The sequence below is a fragment of the Alternaria viburni genome, assembly GCF_023758015.1.
Source record: "Alternaria viburni strain BMP 2772 chromosome Unknown scaffold_15, whole genome shotgun sequence".
Taxonomy (NCBI): Eukaryota; Fungi; Ascomycota; class Dothideomycetes; order Pleosporales; family Pleosporaceae; genus Alternaria; species Alternaria viburni.
The window spans coordinates 355,475-374,498 of NW_026055784.1; the positions used below are offsets into that span (position 1 = coordinate 355,475).

Consider the following 19,024-nt stretch of genomic DNA (forward strand, 5'->3'; position numbering starts at 1 on the left):
GTGGCTGGTGACCAACGCCGGACATTGGTGACTATAATTTCGGTTAAGTGCCATGGTCGGTGGAGCAGTATTGGACGGAGTACTGAAAAAAACGACTTTTGAAATTGACAGTGATGATACATTCGACTATCCAACAAGGTAGGAAAACATTCAAAATGGGGTATTGTGCAGCTTTCCGCCGTGTTCGCCGTGTACGCCGTGCTATATTGCAACCGTGATGATAAGAAATGATGAAGAGGGGCCGGTTCGTGTCATCGTCTGCAATCGCCTGGCGTCGTGTTAGGGTTGAGTTCATAACGGACATCGTGAGATGGGGCAACGAACCACAGTTCTCATTGAGTCTGTATTCTCTGGACCGACAATCAGTTTAGGAATATGGTAGTTGGGACGAACACCTACACTGCCGTGACATTGGCCGGACACCGTACATGCGTTTGTTGGTACTTGGTACACCAGGCTTTGACGACGTAGCGGACGTGAGTGCACTTGTATTGAACTTGCGTATAGTCGCACATGATGGTAGGAAAGGAGAGGCGCGAGGCGTTAGAGGTGATTGACGAGTAAAAGCTCCAAAAGGGTAGCACAAGCAATGATGGATGGCAAGCAAGCGATTTTGTTGGTACGCTCGATGAATTCTCCGGATTAGCATGCAGCGCGACGGTCCGTTATGTTATAGTAAGCCAGACAGAGCAGACAGACGTCAGTGCGATCAGGTACCCGTGAGAGCTATGCAAAGTTAGCCCATGTCCATAGAACCTGGTTCGTCAGTTGACATGCATCATGGTAGTGGCCGTGAATGTTCAACGGACCCGGGAGCCCGAGAGTGGTCGAGCCCTTTGCACATCATAGACGTGGGTGGGGACCTTCATGTTTGAAGTCCTCTCGCTTCCATGAACCTTGAGGGAGGTAAGTGGCAGCCCAACCCGGATGCCGAGAGGGACTACAAGGGCCGCTGGCCGTATTTGAACAAGATGCTTGCACGCGTCAAGATCCTCGGTCTTGCTCTCAGGGTAGAATAGCCAGCGGACGGGCAATGGCAGCCCGTGAGTGGCTGAGGGGGTATAGGATTTAGAAGTGCGCCAATCCGCCTCGTCGTTAGTGTGCACTAAGTTCAAAGTTATCAGACGTGCACAGATCAAGTTTGATCTGCGACTACGGTTCCACGTTAAGGTGGCGCGTGGGGTGGTGCAGCCGTTGGAAAATCCTTGACTGTGGCAGACACTAAGCTTCGGAGGCCAGGGTTACCCTTCCTGCAGGTCGCGAGACAGGTCGACGATATACCAAATATTAGTTATTGCTAACGTTTACACACTGCTGGAATAAGGCGGTCGCTGCATCGTGGCGCCTGTTTCATCCTGGGCGTGCCTTTCTCGGCAGTACTGCACCGGAGTTTCCACCGATTTGTGTCCTTTATGCTTACTTTCCCGCTTCCCCGGCCCCAGTCCATATCGCGAGAGCATCCGGAGGTCGAGTGTTGCGCAATCACCATATGCCGTCCCGCGTACGGTGAGCGCGGCTGCGCGACATGATCCCACCGTTGGTGGCTGTCGGCGGGTCCCTGGTCGCTGGCCTCACTTTCTGACATCGCGAGCATAAACGCGCAAAATGCGTTGCTCGCAGGATGGAATGGGAATGGGTTTGTGTTTGAGTTCTGGGGCGAGATGTGGTGTTGTGAGCGTTTGATGAACCCAGTGCTGTTGTCGGGTTGGGTCTCGCCCGCATGACGCCATTGGGTCCGGACGTCCGCCTCAAGTTCACAACTGTTTACTCATGCTACCCTACAGTTGAGCCTGCTATATGGCAGCGGCACGGTCCACACCTTTGTACGGCACAGCCATGGGGCTTCACTATGGACCGTAGGCTTCTCGCATTGGTGGACCGTGCCCGAGCGCTGTGCCGTAGCTGCGTGGAAGAAGAGGAGCAACTGCGATTCGCACGGAGATCCTCAGCAACGTGTGCATATACATATACGTATACCAGGAACCTGGTAACGTCCATTTGCAGAACGGCATTCTTACGCGGTGTTCTTGCGATAACGGGTCAGACTGCTGCATGACATAGGTAAAGACAATGCGCATCGGCTCGAACAAGGCGGCCAACTACAACCCTGTTCGGTTGGGGTACGTTTGGTCAAAGAACTGGGCTACCAAAAATGCGGCTACCGAAAACGGGATATGGCGACCTCGTGGAAAAGTTGGGATTTTGCCGCTTCGCCTGCGCAAGACCAATGCAGAACGTCGTCTCATACGGCGACAAAAGTGTGAATGCCCGCAGAACGTACCAGGATCGCGACCCCTGGAGTGCATGTCTTGCCTATGCTCAACACTATTCGTTGCTGATCGGATAAGTCCGTCCATTCGCATTCGCTCGACACTCCAGACGCGAGCTTATGACGAGCCGAATCACCCACGAAGCGAACTTCGTAACGATAGACCATGACTGCATACAAACGCGTCATACGATTTCTATCGGAAAGTGGAGAATCGATAGGATGTCTCTCGTACCATGAGAATGTGGCACAGCTCTATATTCCATACATGTGGGCAAGTGTATGTTGGCCTCTGCAGCCTGACTATCGACGCCACTATTGATAGGGGGAACCTGTGGCTCGAAGCGCCTCTCCCGCGGAAGCCGGGCAGAACCCAGGCCGTATAAGACGCCATTTACACCCACAGCTTTTGTCAGAGTATTATAACTTGTCGACGCTTTATTGGGTCCTCCTCGAAATCTCCACCTGTTAGGCACGCAATCCGTCGTTCATTGGCAAGAACCACGGACATTCAGGCTGAACGTGAGACATGGATATCAACATCAATGCCACCAGAACGGTGAACTGACTGGGCAGACTATATATGTGGATCCGACACTGCCCCGCGTTGCCAAACCGGCGGTAAGGCCAAAAGCAGTGGTGTGGCTATAGCACTGAGTCTTATAGATATTGGAGACTGTCAGCCCACCTGAGGCATAAACCCTGTGTAAGGGACGGATAGCGGACGGCACTGGAAGACGCAGCGGCCCGAGTGTATACGATTCACCGGGATGCGTAAGCGCAGGTGTCTTCGTTAGAAATAGTTCATTATTCTCCATACGACGATGCAGAGAAAAGCATCACACCAGTTGTGGATATCCAAGGCTCTATTGCACGTGTTGATCATGAGAACTCTCCATTGGCCTCCCCGGCATCTAGCCAGCCGCGGCACATCTCGACTGCCTAGTAAGAAATTCAAGTCAGCAACTGTCACTCTTGGCTCTGGTTCGTGGAATCTGCTTACCCTTCCCCACTTCTTGAACATCTTCTCGCCCACCTCCTTGTCGACATTCGGCTTGAAGACCATGCGGTCTTTCTGGTTAATCTCCTTCAATTCGTCAAACTCCTTCCATACATCGACCGCGAAACCTGCTGCGATGGCTGCGCCCAGGGCTGTGGTTTCGCGCATAGCGGGACGGTCGACGGGAATGCCGATGATATTTGCTTGCGTCTATCGAAAGCAGTTAGTAGAGGCCGCGTACACGGGCATATGTAGGGAAGATCACGTACCTGCATGCAAAGGTTCGAGTTACTCATGCCGCCATCGACTGCAAGCATGTTGAGCTTGTGGCCACTGTCAAGCTCCATGGCGTCCAGAATGGCCCTGGTCTGGAAGCAAGTCGCTTCCAAAGTCGCACGAGCGATGTGCCCCCGCTCGGTGAACTGGGTGATACCGAATATAGTGCCCTTGGCATCGTCAATCCAGTAAGGAGCGAACAGACCACTGAAGGCTGTCACAAAGACACATCCACCGTTGTCTTCCACAGACGCTGCCAGGTCACTGATCTTGTGCGAGTGCGTGATGAAGCCCATGTTGTTCATGAGGAACTTGACACCACTGCCTGCGACCGCGATACTGCCCTCAAGCGCATACACGGGTTTCCGCTTTCCGCCAAAGTCGTATGCGACGGTTGCCAGAAGTCCGTGCGACGAAATGACCGGCTTTTCGCCCACGTTGTACAGCAGGAAGCAACCAGTACCGTACGTGTTCTTGGCAGAGCCGGGCGTAAACCCCTGTTGACCGACCAAAGCTGACGATTGGTCACCTAAGCAACCTGCGATGCGAACGCCTTCCAGTATACCGGTGCGCAGGAATCCGAAAGCGTCTGGTGAAGAAGACGGCACGATCTTTGGCAACTTAACCTTGTTTTTGTCGATTCCAAAGAAATCCAAGAGCTTGTCATCGTACTGAACGGTGTGCCTGGGGTTGCATGAGCGGGCTTTTTCGCTTAAGCAGAAGCATGCAAAGGATGACCTACAGGTTCATGAACATGGTTCTAGATGCATTGGTAGTATCCGTCACGTGAATTCCGGCCTCCTTTCCACCATTCAGGTTGTATAATATCCAAGAGTCGATAGTACCGAAAGATAGTCGGTTCTCGTCGTACGCTTTGCGAACGTCGTCGTTGTGGTCTAGCAGCCACCTGAGCTTGACCGATGACGGGTAGGTCGACAGGGGAAGTCCACACATCTGGAGTAGCTCGTCGGCGCCTTCGCGATCTTTCAGTTCACGGACCAATCCCTTGGTTCTGGTATCTGGCCTAGAATCGCCTGAAGTCAGTCGCCTTGTGCTCGTCTTTGGGGTATATTTTGTACGTACCATGCGATCGCATTGCATAGTGGCAGCCCACTATTGGTATCCCAGACGACTGTTGTTTCACGCTGGTTGGTGATGCCGACTGCCTTGATGTCTTCGATTTCGTGTCCGTTGTCGAGGAAGATGTTCGTAGCCCTATCGATGCATTGCTCCACGGTGTTGATTATTTCCCATGGGTCGTGTTCATGCCATCTACGCTAATTAACCCATGTAAAGTCACGAGACATGCGCAGTACTGACCCTGACTGAGGATACTTTTGGGTGAACTCAATCTGATGTTGAGCTACGGGCTCACCGAGACCATCAAAGATGATGAAGCGGGTACTCGTGGTTCCTTGGTCTATGGATCCAATGAAGAACTGCCTCAACCTCCCCTCGTCCAGATGCGCCTGCGATTCGTCTCCAGCTTCTTCTCCCTTGGGGACTGGCTGTGGCTCAGTGTTGTGGGCGGAAATATCTTGTGTCGCCATGCTGAAAGTTGCGCTGGATGGTTTCAAATGTGTATGCGACCCGTTGTACTTATACGGAAGATGTCTTCCGTCCGCGGTCGGGGCTGTGGAATAGGTGCGACGGGTGCAGCTGTTGGTCGCGACGTGTTGCTTCCCGAAATTCGGCACCAAGAAGGGTACTGGGTATTGCGAAGGTACGGAAAAATTTCTAATCAAGCCAATCAGGTCTAAAAACCGATTCGCTTCTCTGCAGTGTCCGCGCTGAAGGATGTCTGGATTGCGCTGGGTTGCGTGTGAGTGTGCGGTGCCGCAGCAAAGCGCAATTGCCGATGACGTTGTTCCGAAGGTGCGGTGCGAAAGAGGTTTCGCGACAAAGAACACCGAATTTTAGGTGTATAAGTTTATGAGTTGAAATTGAGGTGGTAGAGAGAGAATCGCCAGGAGAGCATCGTAGGAGAACGAAGGTTTCGGTGTTTAATCGGCAGCGGAACCCGGGCGCGTGCCTTTCCTATGCGGTGTCTGCGGTATGACGCTCGAAGAGGGGTGGTTTTGCCTTTAAAGCGGGGGAGGGGAAGCGCTCCACGACCAACAACACGACAGCAAAGTCGCCCAGCCTCGTCACATGGAGCCTCAAATCTTTCAGCCTCTTCCGAGCTCGAGAGGCAAGCCGTTGATCGGTCTCAGCATCGTCGATCAGGCCAATGCTAGCAAAACTAGACTCTGCGCCCGGCAAAGCATCCGCGCGGGTGTCAGTGTGACTTCACATACAGCGGGTCGCGAGTCCAACAGATCCACATAAGACGACGCCGTCGTGTTTTCTCCAGTGGGACTCCAGGGGGCTCCGGTGGGATACCCGCATCGAACCCACCCAGAGCCTCATCAATTTACCAGCTTCGGCGGTATCACAACACGCGCACCGTGCTCACGATCTTGACAATAAGGGTTGGCGGGTTGCTCCAAGCTCCAGGAGTCCTTCACCGACCTTCGAACACCTTGGTCACCAGGCTGTCCACGACGCTCTTTGCTTCCAATGGACTAATGTGATGTCAGCAAGAGCTGTTCGCCTTCGGCAATGACTCGCTATCGTGCTGTGCCACCTGGGCTTACTACGCTTACCACCATGCGAATCGATGATTTGGATGGCTCCATGGATGGCATTTTGCGCGATGCACGCGAAAAGTCCGATGTCAATCACAACAAACATGCCATTGACGATCTGATTGCAATATCCATGGCTCCCCGCGGATGATCTGGACTTTGGAATGGGTCACCCAGCGAAGCTTCGAGACACAGAATTTTGGAACTCGGAGGTATGAGCATCGGAGCTGACCACGCGTTATGTGTGATGTGTTGCCGAACATGGGATAGTTATCGGTATAAAGTTAGGCATCCGTGCCAAGTGGAGCTAAGTGGGTAGGACTCGTAATGGCGGAATGCCAACCCAACGTTGCCCGGATCACGCCGGCACGTGATCCTCTGCATGGGGAAGGTCCGAGCGTGTCCTTTCCTCCTATCTCAAACCCACCTTCCTACCCGACGGCCATGTCCATATCATTGCTGCCCAAGGAACTTCGCCTGCAGATTTGGTCGCTTGCATACCACAACGAGCCCCCTCGCCTGGTTGCGCTGGAAACGAAGCCACACGCAGAAAGTCATGACGAAACGCATTTTTGCCCACGGTACTCACCTAGCCCTGCGCCGACTGTGGTAAACATATGTCATGAGTCGCGCGAAGAGGCTCGTTACCAAGCTATCAAAGCGGACCACATCGTGGAGCTGCCGTCAGACATTCCAGGTACCGGTGGGGGCGAATTCTACCTCCGCATCGATACCGACATCCTATTGATACAGCTGGAAGGGAAGCGCGTGAAGCATTATGACGACTCGCCCGAAGTAGGACTACTGGCTCACTTCAGACGTGCGACGGGCTGCAATCTCGAACAGCTGCAAAAGGTTGCTGTCACCAAAGTAATACTGAACGGATTTCGAGACGGTAGCCTATCCAACGTCCTTCGCGAGTTCCCAAAGATCTCGCATATGGTGATGATGCTCACAGAAGATATTTGGGAAAAGGATATGGAGAAAGAGCTATTTGTTCGCGCTGCTGCGAGGATAGTGCGCATGTACAAGCTCGATTTGATGAATCGAGCCAGCAGCCAAGGCACGACATTCAAGCCACACCCTTTCGACGTGGATTTTGCCAGGCTTTGCCACGGTCAGCTGGATATCGTAGCGAAAGATATGTGGAGAGATTGGAGTGATGGAGGAGACGAATGGGCGACGCTCGATAACTCTGATCCATTCTGGTAGTCTACGGAACATCATGATATATCCGATCACCCTTTTCCGGTAATTGAAGAAAATCTGGCGGCGTGTCTTCCGCTGCCGGCAGCTGGTGCTTCTCTGCCCAATTCCTGATCGCATCAAAGTTCCGACACGTATGGACGGTATTGAAGTCGACAAAGGCTTGCAATGGCTTGTCCGGAGGCTGATACCATACTTGACCCAGAACGCCATTGTCAACTGTGCACATGAGTTGTTGCCGCAAGATGTCGAGACAATGTGCTGGAGCTGGTAAGTAACATCTCCAGATGTATGCAAGGACGCTGACTTACTAACGTGGTGCTTCAGAATGTTCGCATCGTTGGAAAATGGGCCAAGCCCTTGCTTCTGGTAGTACTCGAAATTCCAAGAAAGGGACTTTCGCAACAGGTTCTACACTTGGTCAACATCTTTCCTGACACAGTCTTCGCAAAACCCACCAAGCAATGCAGATGGTGCAAGCCTTCCACGTGTGCCGGATATCCACCTCCGTATTCCTCCTTGATCTTTACTTGATCAGAGGCAAGGCCCGATTTTCCAGCCTCCTCGTTTGGTACTCTCGCGGCATGATCTAGTCATGGATGTTAAATACTGGAATCTCTGTACATCAGGAGAGCTTACAGTCGACACCCAACTCTTTCCACGCCGCATCTACTTCAGGTCCAGCATCCAGTCGATACGCGTTTGATACCAACAAGGATCCGTTGAACTGGATCTGGTTGTAGGTAACCCCGACATCCTTGATGATCGGAGCTGACTGGTATTAGCAGGACACTCTTCACATGCAGCTCCTCCAAACATACAGTACTGTGAGGTGTGCCTGATGCAAAACGCATCTGCGTCGAGTCGTTCCCTTTGAGCTATCCATGCTCCTAGGAAGGCAGAGAGTATAGCTGTGCCGAGGAACGCGGTAGCGATTGCTAGCCATGACCAATGCCGCGGTATCTGTCGCAATGGTCGCAAATCGAGCGAAGCTTCTTCATGTTCTGCAAGCAACCTCTCGCAGTCTCCATTCTCTCGATCATGTTCGTAACTTGGTCCTTTCTCAGTTTCGATGTTCGACATGGCGGCAATGAACAAGCGATGGAATTATGGAACCGGGTTTGAAGGTGAAGACAGAAGCTAGAAGCATGCCAAATCGAAAAAGCGACGATTAGCCATAGCCAAACATCGCGGATGGTGGTCAGTCCCACTCCCAGCTTCTAGCTCTTACCCCGCCTAAGCTGAATACGACACACGATGCGCCCCTCCATTCACGATCGCTGGTGGCGTTTTAGGGCTGAGCTGGGACACACAACCACCACGACCTGTCTCGTATACCTTGTCGGAAATAATGGTCATCATCTGCGCTAGACTTCGTTCGAGCAGCTTGCAGCGCGCGTGCCGCATTTTCGATAGCTGGCTTTTCGAACTCGATGCACCACCACAAGCATAGATACGGGACTAGAGTTGACAAGCAGAATCAATAGCACGATGCCAGCTACCATTACGAGCGCCACATCGGGTCTTGCGTAATCTACAATGCAAGATGCGGATTCTAAAGCGTCGAAGCTGTGTGGGGTTGCAGTGACATCTCTTCGACACCGGATGCCTACTACTCAGGTTCCAAAGCTGACATACACACCGAACTCAAGTGTATGACGCCAAAGTCGCTCTCAGCTCTCCACAAACAACCATTTGCTTTCTGTAAATGGCTTCACTCGGACAAAACCCTGACTACTCTCCACTCTTTCCCCAGCGCCATTCCTCCTGCTCCCCACTAAGCCCCCATACTCACGGCTTTGACCGGATCAAGCTCAATAGTCAGCCCGCCGCACATACGAGATCTAGTCTGGAATCACGCCACGGAAGAGGAAAGCCAGCGCACGATGTAGCTAAGACACGCGGGGGAGGCATGCGAGTAAGTAAGAGCTAGCTTCAGGTGAGCGATTAAAGGAACCATGTACATACATATATAAAGATGGTGCTCATTATGCATTTCCGTTTACAGCAGGACTCCATTCCTACTGCCTACCCATACAAGCCTCTCCATACTACTCATTAATACCAACTTTCTCTCTACAACCCCAAACATCAACTATGAAGTCCGTCCTATCTATCCTCGCTCTCGTAGCATGCGCTCTCGCCGCACCGGCCGCAGTTGCCCAGGGTAAATACAGCACGTACGGTATGCTATCTCCACCTATTCACCTACCTTCTTCGCTTCATTTCTCTCCCCTCTGAACTTCCTGCTCTCCGTCATACTAACAACAACAAAAAAGGCGACTATAAAAACGTTCCTGCGCCTGTGGGCGGATATGGCGACTACAAGAACGTCCCCGCCCCCAAGCCAGCAACCTACGGCGACTACAAGAACGTTCCTGCGCCTGCGGGAGGAAACTACGGGACATACAAGGGGTATGCGAAGGAGTAGAAGAGACTTATGGGCTATGAGGGTGTGTAGCATATAGACGTTGCACTGAAGCAGGCTCTCGAGATCGTAGTTCAGCCCAGCCCAGGACTTATGAATCATGAATCATAAACATCATACACATTTCCCCTCTCCATCTTCATAGCAGTGAACATCCGTACCCTAACCATCTTCCCCATCACAGCTGTCTAGATACGACACACATCATCACGCCTCAATCTTAACCCCAGACCCAATCTCCTTTATCCTACCTTCCAACCTCGGCGCAATAGCTTTCGTCCAGTTAACCTGGAACTCCGCGCCATCCAGCTCATCACACAGCTTAGGATTTCCCTTGAGCCCAGCAACACGCCACCATTTCCGCATCACACGCCTTATCATCTCCGTCTGCTTATCTGTAAACTGTATCGGGACTCTAGAGTCATACATCGGGCCATCGTCTTCGTCTTCATCTTGGTCTGGGTCTTCTTCTCCGAGGGTGTCGTGTGTGTTGTCGTCGCGTTGATTCTTTTCACCGAGATCTTCAACGGGATTGTTGCCGCGGGATTGGGTAGGCGAAGTAGGAGAAGGGTCATGGAACGCATGACCGTGTTTCTGCAGGTTTGTTTGTATGGACGCGAAGCGCGAGTTCATGGACTTGCCCCAGCGCTTCCATTTGCCGAGAACTTTCAGGGACATGAAGTATTGGCGGAGGATGGTAGAGATGAGGACGCCGTTTTCTTCCGAGACGATTTCTTTGGCGACGCCGCCTTCTTCTTCGATTAGGAGGGATGTGTAGCCATCTGGAGGGAGTTAGTAAGTGGTATGTCTTTGTTGAGGGATAGCGACGTACCTTTACCGCGGCCCATGTAGCCTCGTGTAGCAAGAACGTACTCGCGCGTCTCGTCCACGGGCTCTTCTCCGATTGTCACGTTTGTTACTCGCGAATGTGGTGGTTTTGAGTAGTCGGCTTCGAAGGTGATGTTGGAGACTTGTGGGAATCTTCCTTCGAGGGCTGGGTAGTTACTGACGCCGTTCTCCAGTGCTTCTCGTATGGCCTTACCGGTGACCTTTAGTACTACGACTGGGTCTTCGAATGGGAAGCAGTTGACCAGATCTCTGAGCTTCAACAGGCCGGGAGGATAGATCTGGTCACCGCGTATTGTTCCAGCGGCCATGATACAGCATTCTGCTGAGTAGTAGTAGCGCATGAGGTCGCAGACGAAATTGCCGATATTCGACTCCTTTGTTCGCACAGTTGTGAAACGCGCGTCAAGTGGCGCAGCGGTGTATCCGATCGGCTTGTCTAAGCGCTTTCTAATTTCCCGTGTTTGTTCTTCTACCAGCTCCATTGCCTGGGGATCTTGTGGTATGCTGCTGACAATGTCTCGCCGTATGATCTTGAAATCCCATCCTTTGCCTTCGGGCTTCCGCCACGCCTCGACGTGGGAGAGCTGTTTGAAGTCGGTGCCTGAACGCAGTACTTGGGTGCCGTTGATCAGGCTGTACGAGTAGTAGTGGTCGTGGCCGCCGAGGATGATGTCAATCAAGCCGCCGCCGCATTGCTTTGCCAGCTTGTTGTCATTGGGCTCTCGCTGATGCGACACGCATACGATAATCTCTGCGCCCTGCTCCTTCAAGCCAGGGATGAGTTCCTTCGCTGTCTCCGACGCGCTCTTGTATATGATGTCCGGCGGCAGCGCGTTGATTGTGTCCAGCCACTCTCGTTCTGCAAGTCCGATGACGCCAACTTTGATGCCGTTGGATGCTGTGAGCATGACCGTCTTCTTCGCGTTTCCGAGTGGGACGCCGTCGCCGAGGGCTGGATCGTGTACGTTTGCGAGGAGCCATGGGAACTTGCATTTGGCTGTGAGGTAGCGATACTGCTTGACACCAAAGTCAAGGTCGTGGTTCTGGGTTGTCGTTAGTTGAAGTCACCGTTCATGGAGACCGACATACATACTCCTACGCAAGAGACGTCTGTGCCAATGTTGTTCAACACAGGAACCATGTGGCTTCCTAGAATTAGCGTCAGTCTCCTTGCATACCCTCGGGCGGTTCAGCTAACTCACCCTTTGTGATACTACTCTCAATGCTTGGGTTGAACGCATCTCCAGAGAAAAAGGTCAGGAGCTTTGGTTGGTCATTGAACCTCTCGTCGTTTCTATAGTAATTGACGAGAGTTTGGAATCGAGCGTATCCGCCCACGGGCTCTCTCGACCCCGCTTCAACGTGGTAGACATCATTGTAGTGTAAGAAACGGAGGTCTGGCGGGGCATTTGGCGCGCCGCCTTCTGGCTCGCATATGAGCAGTTCTTCCGCTGAAGGGTGGTCTGTAGGTGCCATGATGAAGTTGGAGTCTATGTCATACGTGTTCCAACGCAGGAGATAGTCGTCGGGGGATTATGGTATCCAAGGCGTTCTTGTCGCGTGTTCGAGCGGTGAGCACGCCCCGACGCTGCTGTGCATCATCGAACGCAGCTAGCGCTTCAGGGTCCAGGCTGAGCTGCATGGCGAGGGCGCGTGGACCAATGACGATGACGTCTTTCTAAGTCGTGGGTGGATCTGCAAGGGGCAGTTTTGAGGCTGACTGGTGCCGTACCGCTGCCGCATGGCATGTATGAGGGGTCAGGAAGGACCTCTGGAATGGCGCGCATCATCAACGGTGCTACACGAAGCTCAGGCCACTTCAGATCCCTTGCAACAAGACTCGTGAATGCATGTAGGTACTTTGCTATGAACTACTTGCTCTGATAGATAGAGCAAGGGTAATGCCTCATATACAATAATGTAGCCAGCAAAGGCGAGGGCTGTGCTTCTCGATGCCATGTCTGGACGATGCAAAACGCCAGTGCCCTCCAAAGCGGATATCACCGGTCCAGAAATCATGATCATAAGAGAGAAGATGCGCCAATTACCCAAGCCCAGAGGGAAAACGCCGCGAAACCCACACAAGAATCCAAAGAAATGCAAACCGCGGTTGGAAGCTCCCTCTACAAAGCATTCCAACCATCCCAGAGATTTAACCTAGCCTTGCCCTTACCCTTCGGGCCTTGCCTAGACCCAGCTCCCGCTGGACCCGTCCCAGAACGCCTTGAACTCCTTCCTAATTCCTATTGCCTACTACTGCCTGGACGACCCCCCTTGGCCTTGGTCTTGGTGTGTGTCTCCTTGCACTCGTCACTGCAGAACCATTTGGTCCGGCCAGTGGGCGGTTTGTCAAGGTTGACACAAGCAAGATGGAACCACTCGCGGGGGCAGTCGTCGTTGTCGCAGGCAATCATGTTGCCATACGACACTTCGTTGCAGTAGCAGTATCGGGGCTCGTCGCCGTCTTCCTCCGCTTCCGATTCGGGCTCGGCTTCTACCTCGGCTTCTTGGTATTCCTGTTCTTGTGCGACGGAGCTTGCGGCGGAGGACGGAGGGTTCGATTTCACGTTGGGAACGGGTTTCATGGCGGGGGAGGCAGTGGCAGTAGTCGGTTGCGTGTTCTTCTTGTGGCCTCGTTTCGACCCGGTGCCTGTCGTGCTGTTGTTCTCGGATGAGGTGTTGGAGTTGGAGTTGCCATTGTTCGCGTTGCGACTGCTGCGACTTCTCGCCATTGATATCTCTGGGAACGCGCCAATGACAGGTGTCGCAGTCTTTGAAGTGCGACCGGGCCTTGCAGAGGCTGCTGCCGGCACAGGAGGATCAACGTCCATACTCTCTGGCTCAGGCTGTCCCAAATCTTCCAACTTCATGTTGGATGTGTCGAAGGGCGGCGGGACCTCTGCGCTCTCCTTGGGAGTCGATGCGCCCTTTACCGAGGTATTGTCCCGCACGATCCCAGCAGCCTGCTCAAGCTCTGTAATGACATTGCTACTAGCGGCTTGTTGTACGGAATGAGAAGAGGAGGGGCGCCGTGCCGCAGGAGCCTCTTGGTCTTTGAGCGACGCCACCGAGTTGGCTGTGGAGTTCTTCCGCGCACGTGCAGACAACGGCCGATCCGATGCACCGGCAATTGCTTTGTTGATGGCAAAATTGGCGGCCAGGGGGGACGATGCCATTGGGGGCGAATACGGCGGAAGCGGGTTCTTGCGTTGCGCAGGCACGGGAGCGGCACGCGGTTTGCGCTTCGCTGCGCCGCTCTCTGGACCTGGGGTACCCCGTGGGCTTGAGCCACCTCGTACGCCGTTGCTGGTAGCTTTCAGAGCATTGCTTATTGATCGCTCCATGGCCGGGGCAGCTGGTGCCGCTGCAGCGAGGGCCTTTTCGGTCTTCTTTCGCTTGCCGTGCGGACCTGCGCCATTGCTCGAGATGCCCAACCCGAGGTTCCTGTTGTCTGGTCCTGCTGTCTCTGCGGGTATGGGCTTCCTCTTCTGCGGCTTCTTAGCGGGTCGGTCGTCGAAGTCGGAATCGACCTGGTGATGACGACTGCGCTTGTTGGCCTGCATAGCTTCGCGTCTGGCCTCGCTCTTCGCCGCAATTGAGTCGACGTCATGCACATGCTGGGCTGCCGCGGCCAGATTGTTCGCCGCAGCCACCTCGCGCCGTTGTCGCTCGTGGTTTTGGCCGCCCTTTTTCTTCTCCTCCTTGTCCGCGTATGCCCAGTGTGTGAGGCTGCCGTATCGCGCTTCGTCGCTGATTTCGCCGTCGAGCTGGGAGAAGGAGTGGTGCATGCGCATGAGGCCCTTGTCTTTGGTGGCTTTGGCGCCCTGGAGGACTACCAGCTTCTCGTCGAGCGTGGGGAGCATGTTCGCGATGAGCATTCGGAGGCGAAAGAAGAGCTGGCGCTTCTGGATCGCTGCCTGCTCTTCGGGGGAGAGGTTGTCGGGGTTGGATGGGTTGAGCTGCGAATGGTGAGCCTGGGGTAATGGCGTGCGCTCAACAAGAACGTACATTGGTATTGTTTTCGGATGCTGTAGAGGCCTGTTCGACAGCCGCCAGCTGCGCCTTGGTGGTGACGGGCTGCTGGGCGATCTCGTCAAGCAGCTCCGTGAGCATCTGCTCTGGGTCGTGGAGTTTCGCCTCGACTTCCTTGAACATGGAGAAGTGCTTGATTATCTCCTTGGGGAATGCGTCGACGGCGCCTGTAAAGTGTGTGAGGGCGGGCAGGAAGCCGGGCGCGCTGTTGGAAGCCTCGGGCGTCTGCTCCATCCCGCTGGCGGCGAGCCGGCAGGCGAAGGTGCGCGCATAGTAGTTGGTGGGTCGGACCGTGGCCCGCCCCTGTCTCGTAGACGTTCGAGTGCCTGTGGTCGGCGGCATGGTGGCTGTGAGGGCGCTCCGTGGGTTGCAGGGCGAGGAAAGTGGCCGCGGACGCGCTCAGCTCAGGATGCAGTGTGTAGAAAGAAGTTGCGTGGTAGGAATGACGTGTGGGCGCATCTCAAGCGATAAACAGTAGTTTGCTGGCGTGTCCCGCGATTTGCCTGTGGGTGCCGTGCAGCGTGACGATGCGCAGAACAGGAGCTCCTCACTACACTTGACGCTACAAGCGCGAAAGACGCTAGTACTGTCTGTTGACGAAATGCGCACGTGATTTGCGTTATCGGCTGTAGCTTGACCGACAGAGACATAAGCCATCTCCAAGCCATCTCCCTCCCACCATCACCACCCTCGAGTTTATCCGTCTCCCCTTCCCCAACTACACGGGGTCCACGGAGCTACCATGCTCCCGGTACTGACCAGATAAGACACCCACAACAAACTTTCTTTCATCGTTACTTTACTCTACGCGCCGGCCGTGTTGGTGCTTGCCGCAGTCGTACGCGTGACATGGACCGCTATCCTCTACGTGGAAATCCCTTTCGTAACCGTCCGTCCCATGTCGGTTCAGATCGCATCGGCATCGCTGAGGTATGTAACGGGACATACGCAGCCGTGTTACTTTGGATAATTGTTTCGAAGTTCGAAGTCCCGGAGATAAATGTCGAATAGTAACACAGAGACTCAGCCTCATGCACGCTTTTGGCCCCGATCCGCGGTTCGCCCCGTATTTCTCCAAAGGCACAAGTCCAAAGAGTGCAAAAGAACTAGTACTATTTCCACTATATTTAGGAGTATCCGCCAATTGAGTAACTTCCCATAGCCGCCGTCGGAATGCGACCTATAGCAGCTTGGAATCCTTCGCGGCGTAGTCAATTGGGTTCGGTCCGGAGATCGTAGTGGAGGAGCATTGCCGGCCTTAAGCCTCAGACGTATACGGTATCTCGCCAGGCACATCAGATTTGCGCATTCTGGATTGGCTGGATCGCATAAGTGTTTGATCAATAGTTCTCGACACAAGCGCTGCGCGGTTATGACCTCGGAACCTTGGAAGGCACTAAACTTATCAAAACCTAGACAACATGGAACTAGAACGGGAACGGGAACCAACTCATGCCACGCCGTAGATGCTCGTTTACATCTACCCTTCGGCAAGTAAGTCTCTTCACAAGGGTCGGGCTGGCGAACTGTTGGCACGAGCCCTGATTGTCGACTCTGAGCTCTTAGACGTACACCATCGCGGTTGGGTCGGTTAACAGTCACTTGGGGGCCGTCATAGATGCGTGGAGGATTCGTTTGACTCAATCGTATTCGAACTTCCATGTCAGGTCTTGAGACTTCATTCCTAGGCTTCAATCACCGTATGCGTGACTCCATTCCTCTCACTCCCTCACTTCAGTAAACCCTACTCGAAGAGTTTGTCTGGTTCGTATTCTGTCAATGTGGGTACTGTAACAACATTCCGCGGGCCTACTCTGAGTGTAAATCATCCTTCAGTAGCGGCACAGCTTCAATATTGCCTAGTTGCCACTCGGGTTGGCGATTGCGGCGATTGTTTCATCTTCCCGACCATTCCATGATTAATATCTTCAAGTGTTGGACTCACACGGGTCGCGATCTCGAGGCGTCATACGCGGCTCGAAGAAAAGGCTGGCCAGGGCTTGAACAAACGATTGTCTTGGCAGGGACGTGTATCGCGAGTCTCACGGACTCATCATTGGCCCAGGTTACCAGGCAGATGGCAGTTCAGCGGGGCTCAAGCGGCCGAGCGGTCTCGGGCCGCAGTGCGTTGCATTGTACGACGGCACATGTGAATCACGGACAATAGTCAGGGACGTGGTTGAGTCCGTCCTGAGGTGACGGCGGGTTGCTCAGGCGGTCTGTTCAAACAGTAAAAATTGGTCACTTGAGAGTCACCTTCACTTCCCATCGGCCTGCCGCGATTGCACCGCCGCCTCCCACCCTTTCTCCCACTTATAACCCGCCTCCGCTCACCTCCCTCGAGACTTTCTTAACAACAGACTGAACTCTCGTCAACAGCAGTGCAGCCGACCGTCCTTCAACAGTCGTCCCTCTACTACTAATACATCTACCCACGGACTCAGTCAACATGTCCACCGACTATATGATCAAGACCCCCGACACCGCCGCTGGCGCTACCTTTACGCCTGAGGTCACTCAAGCCGACAGCATTCGCAGCAAGATGTCTGTCGACAACCTCGTCGAGAGCCCGAGTGATTCTCCTGACATCACCTCGGCGCTCATACTTGCACCACCCTCCACTCCCAAGTCGACCAAGGAAGAGCCTTCATCGCCCACTGTCAAGACTCCTGACACCGTCATGACCGACCTCGTAAGTGCAAAGCCCCCCATCTGCACGCATCTCGCGCAATGTGCGCAGTCACCACTTCACCATTGAATCCACAGACTGACCGAGTATCAACTGAGTAAAGGCCGAGCCCGACGCCTCTGGTGATGAGTCTCTCGACGACGGCGAAGACGTGCCCGACTCCCAGCGCGAGTTCCTCTGCATGAACGACGAGCACACTCGCTGCATGACTGGCCAGTACACCAAGGACCTGTCGCGCAAGGTCATCTCCGACCACTTTGGCCGCAACAAAGCGTGTACCCGCGACGTGACCGACTGGCCTCTCTTCTGCCGCAAGCACTACCAGCGCGCGACCTACAACAAGACCAAGTGGCAGATCCGCAAAGTGCAGCTCATCCTCCGTCAGTTCGAAGTCATCGAGAAGCAGTTCCCAGGCACCACCTACGACATCGCCTTCAAGAAGTCCGAGGAAGCGCGTCTAAACCACTACTCCCGTCAAGTCGCCGCCGGAGCCAAGAACGACCAAGCCGAGAAGAGTGTCCACCCCAAGATCGGCAAGCACTTCGAGGCGCCCATCGACGTCCTCCGCGAGCTAGACCAGTGGCTCGGCTTCAACAAGACGTACGCAGAAGTCAAGAAGATCGTCGATGTCATCCTCCAGATGCTCGAGGAGAAGGAGACCGAACAAGTTCCGTCCATCGAGTTCCTCCCCAAGCTCCCTGGCAAGACTCCGTCGCCCAAGAAGACCCCAGCCAAAGCCCGCACACCCAAGTCGCCCAAGTCACCCAAGTCACCCGCCAAGTCGCCCAAGACACCTACCCGCGTCTCCAACAAGGGTTCCGTCAAGAAGACTTCAGCAAAGGCTTAGTTCCACCATGGCATCGCTGCGCCCAGCATCGCGACCACCGTCGCATCACGTCACTCCTTCATCCCATTGCCATTGCTTTCACGGTCTCTCAGCGGTTGAGCTACCGACACTCTAATCTTCCTTTGAGTGTCCTAGCAACATGCACGCACTACTACCATCTTCACTAGATTCACAGCATCTGCAATTTCCACTCTTTCGATTCACATGTCTGGCACCATCACGACTGTCTTCGCACACGCTATATGCTGTCGCCCCTCATGTATCAGCGTTTTCCAACGCGGGACACAAGACTGTTCGTATGGGCGATGGCCGAACATGTACTCACTCACGGCATGGGTGTTTTCTTTTTACTTCTATACCCTCATCTTACGATGGCGACTTGTCTTGTCTTGTCTTGTCTCTTGCATTATAGGTAGATTTTGGCGGGCGTTTAGGCATATGGTGTCTTTTCTGGGGGTTGGAGTCAGGGTGTGGGCATGGGTTCGGCCTCACTGGGTCTGTGGTGTTATGGTTCAAGGTTGGGGCGTTGGGTATATACTACGGTAATCAAATTCAAATCTCTCGTTAGAAATGTGGATTGTTGCATTCCCCGCCTTCCTCGTCGTGACGCTGACGTTACGGTTGGCATTGACATCGACATCGCCATCGACGTTGGCGCTCCATGCACTGTCGTCACTCACGTTACACACATTATCTGCAAACTCCCGTTCCTGCATATGCACCATGCATCCCCGGACGGCTATTGCCTCGTCTGCATGTGTGTCACCGATACTGTCTACCGCCTGCCCCCGCCCTGTAGAC

General features: G+C 53.9%; 6 protein-coding genes across 6 annotated transcripts; 3 read left to right on the forward strand and 3 right to left on the reverse strand.

The window, feature by feature from the left end:
• Window positions 1–3,151: 3,151 nt before the first annotated feature.
• On the reverse strand, window positions 3,152–5,095 carry J4E79_007136 (uncharacterized protein; the record flags this gene model as incomplete). Its single annotated transcript, XM_049356003.1, has 6 exons — window positions 3,152–3,211; window positions 3,273–3,479; window positions 3,539–4,229; window positions 4,288–4,569; window positions 4,629–4,817; window positions 4,866–5,095. 6 exons carry the CDS (start codon window positions 5,093–5,095, stop codon window positions 3,152–3,154), a joined length of 1,659 nt encoding a protein of 552 aa, XP_049209457.1.
• Window positions 5,096–6,616: 1,521 nt separating this feature from the next.
• Window positions 6,617–7,384, forward strand: J4E79_007137 (uncharacterized protein; the record flags this gene model as incomplete). The annotated part of the gene is made up of 1 exon (XM_049356004.1): window positions 6,617–7,384. The coding sequence occupies one exon, from the start codon at window positions 6,617–6,619 to the stop codon at window positions 7,382–7,384; it is 768 nt and encodes a 255-aa protein (XP_049209458.1).
• A 2,091-nt stretch (window positions 7,385–9,475) lies between these two features.
• On the forward strand, window positions 9,476–9,809 carry J4E79_007138 (uncharacterized protein; the record flags this gene model as incomplete). Its single annotated transcript, XM_049356005.1, has 2 exons — window positions 9,476–9,563; window positions 9,658–9,809. The coding sequence occupies 2 exons, from the start codon at window positions 9,476–9,478 to the stop codon at window positions 9,807–9,809; spliced, it is 240 nt and encodes a 79-aa protein (XP_049209459.1).
• A 204-nt stretch (window positions 9,810–10,013) lies between these two features.
• Window positions 10,014–12,131, reverse strand: J4E79_007139 (uncharacterized protein; the record flags this gene model as incomplete). The annotated part of the gene is made up of 4 exons (XM_049356006.1): window positions 10,014–10,588; window positions 10,639–11,698; window positions 11,749–11,804; window positions 11,858–12,131. The coding sequence occupies 4 exons, from the start codon at window positions 12,129–12,131 to the stop codon at window positions 10,014–10,016; spliced, it is 1,965 nt and encodes a 654-aa protein (XP_049209460.1).
• Window positions 12,132–12,898: 767 nt separating this feature from the next.
• Window positions 12,899–15,029, reverse strand: J4E79_007140 (uncharacterized protein; the record flags this gene model as incomplete). Its single annotated transcript, XM_049356007.1, has 2 exons — window positions 12,899–14,614; window positions 14,664–15,029. The coding sequence occupies 2 exons, from the start codon at window positions 15,027–15,029 to the stop codon at window positions 12,899–12,901; spliced, it is 2,082 nt and encodes a 693-aa protein (XP_049209461.1).
• Window positions 15,030–17,136: 2,107 nt separating this feature from the next.
• On the forward strand, window positions 17,137–18,223 carry J4E79_007141 (uncharacterized protein; the record flags this gene model as incomplete). The annotated part of the gene is made up of 2 exons (XM_049356008.1): window positions 17,137–17,379; window positions 17,480–18,223. The coding sequence occupies 2 exons, from the start codon at window positions 17,137–17,139 to the stop codon at window positions 18,221–18,223; spliced, it is 987 nt and encodes a 328-aa protein (XP_049209462.1).
• Between the last annotated feature and the right edge of the window lie 801 nt (window positions 18,224–19,024).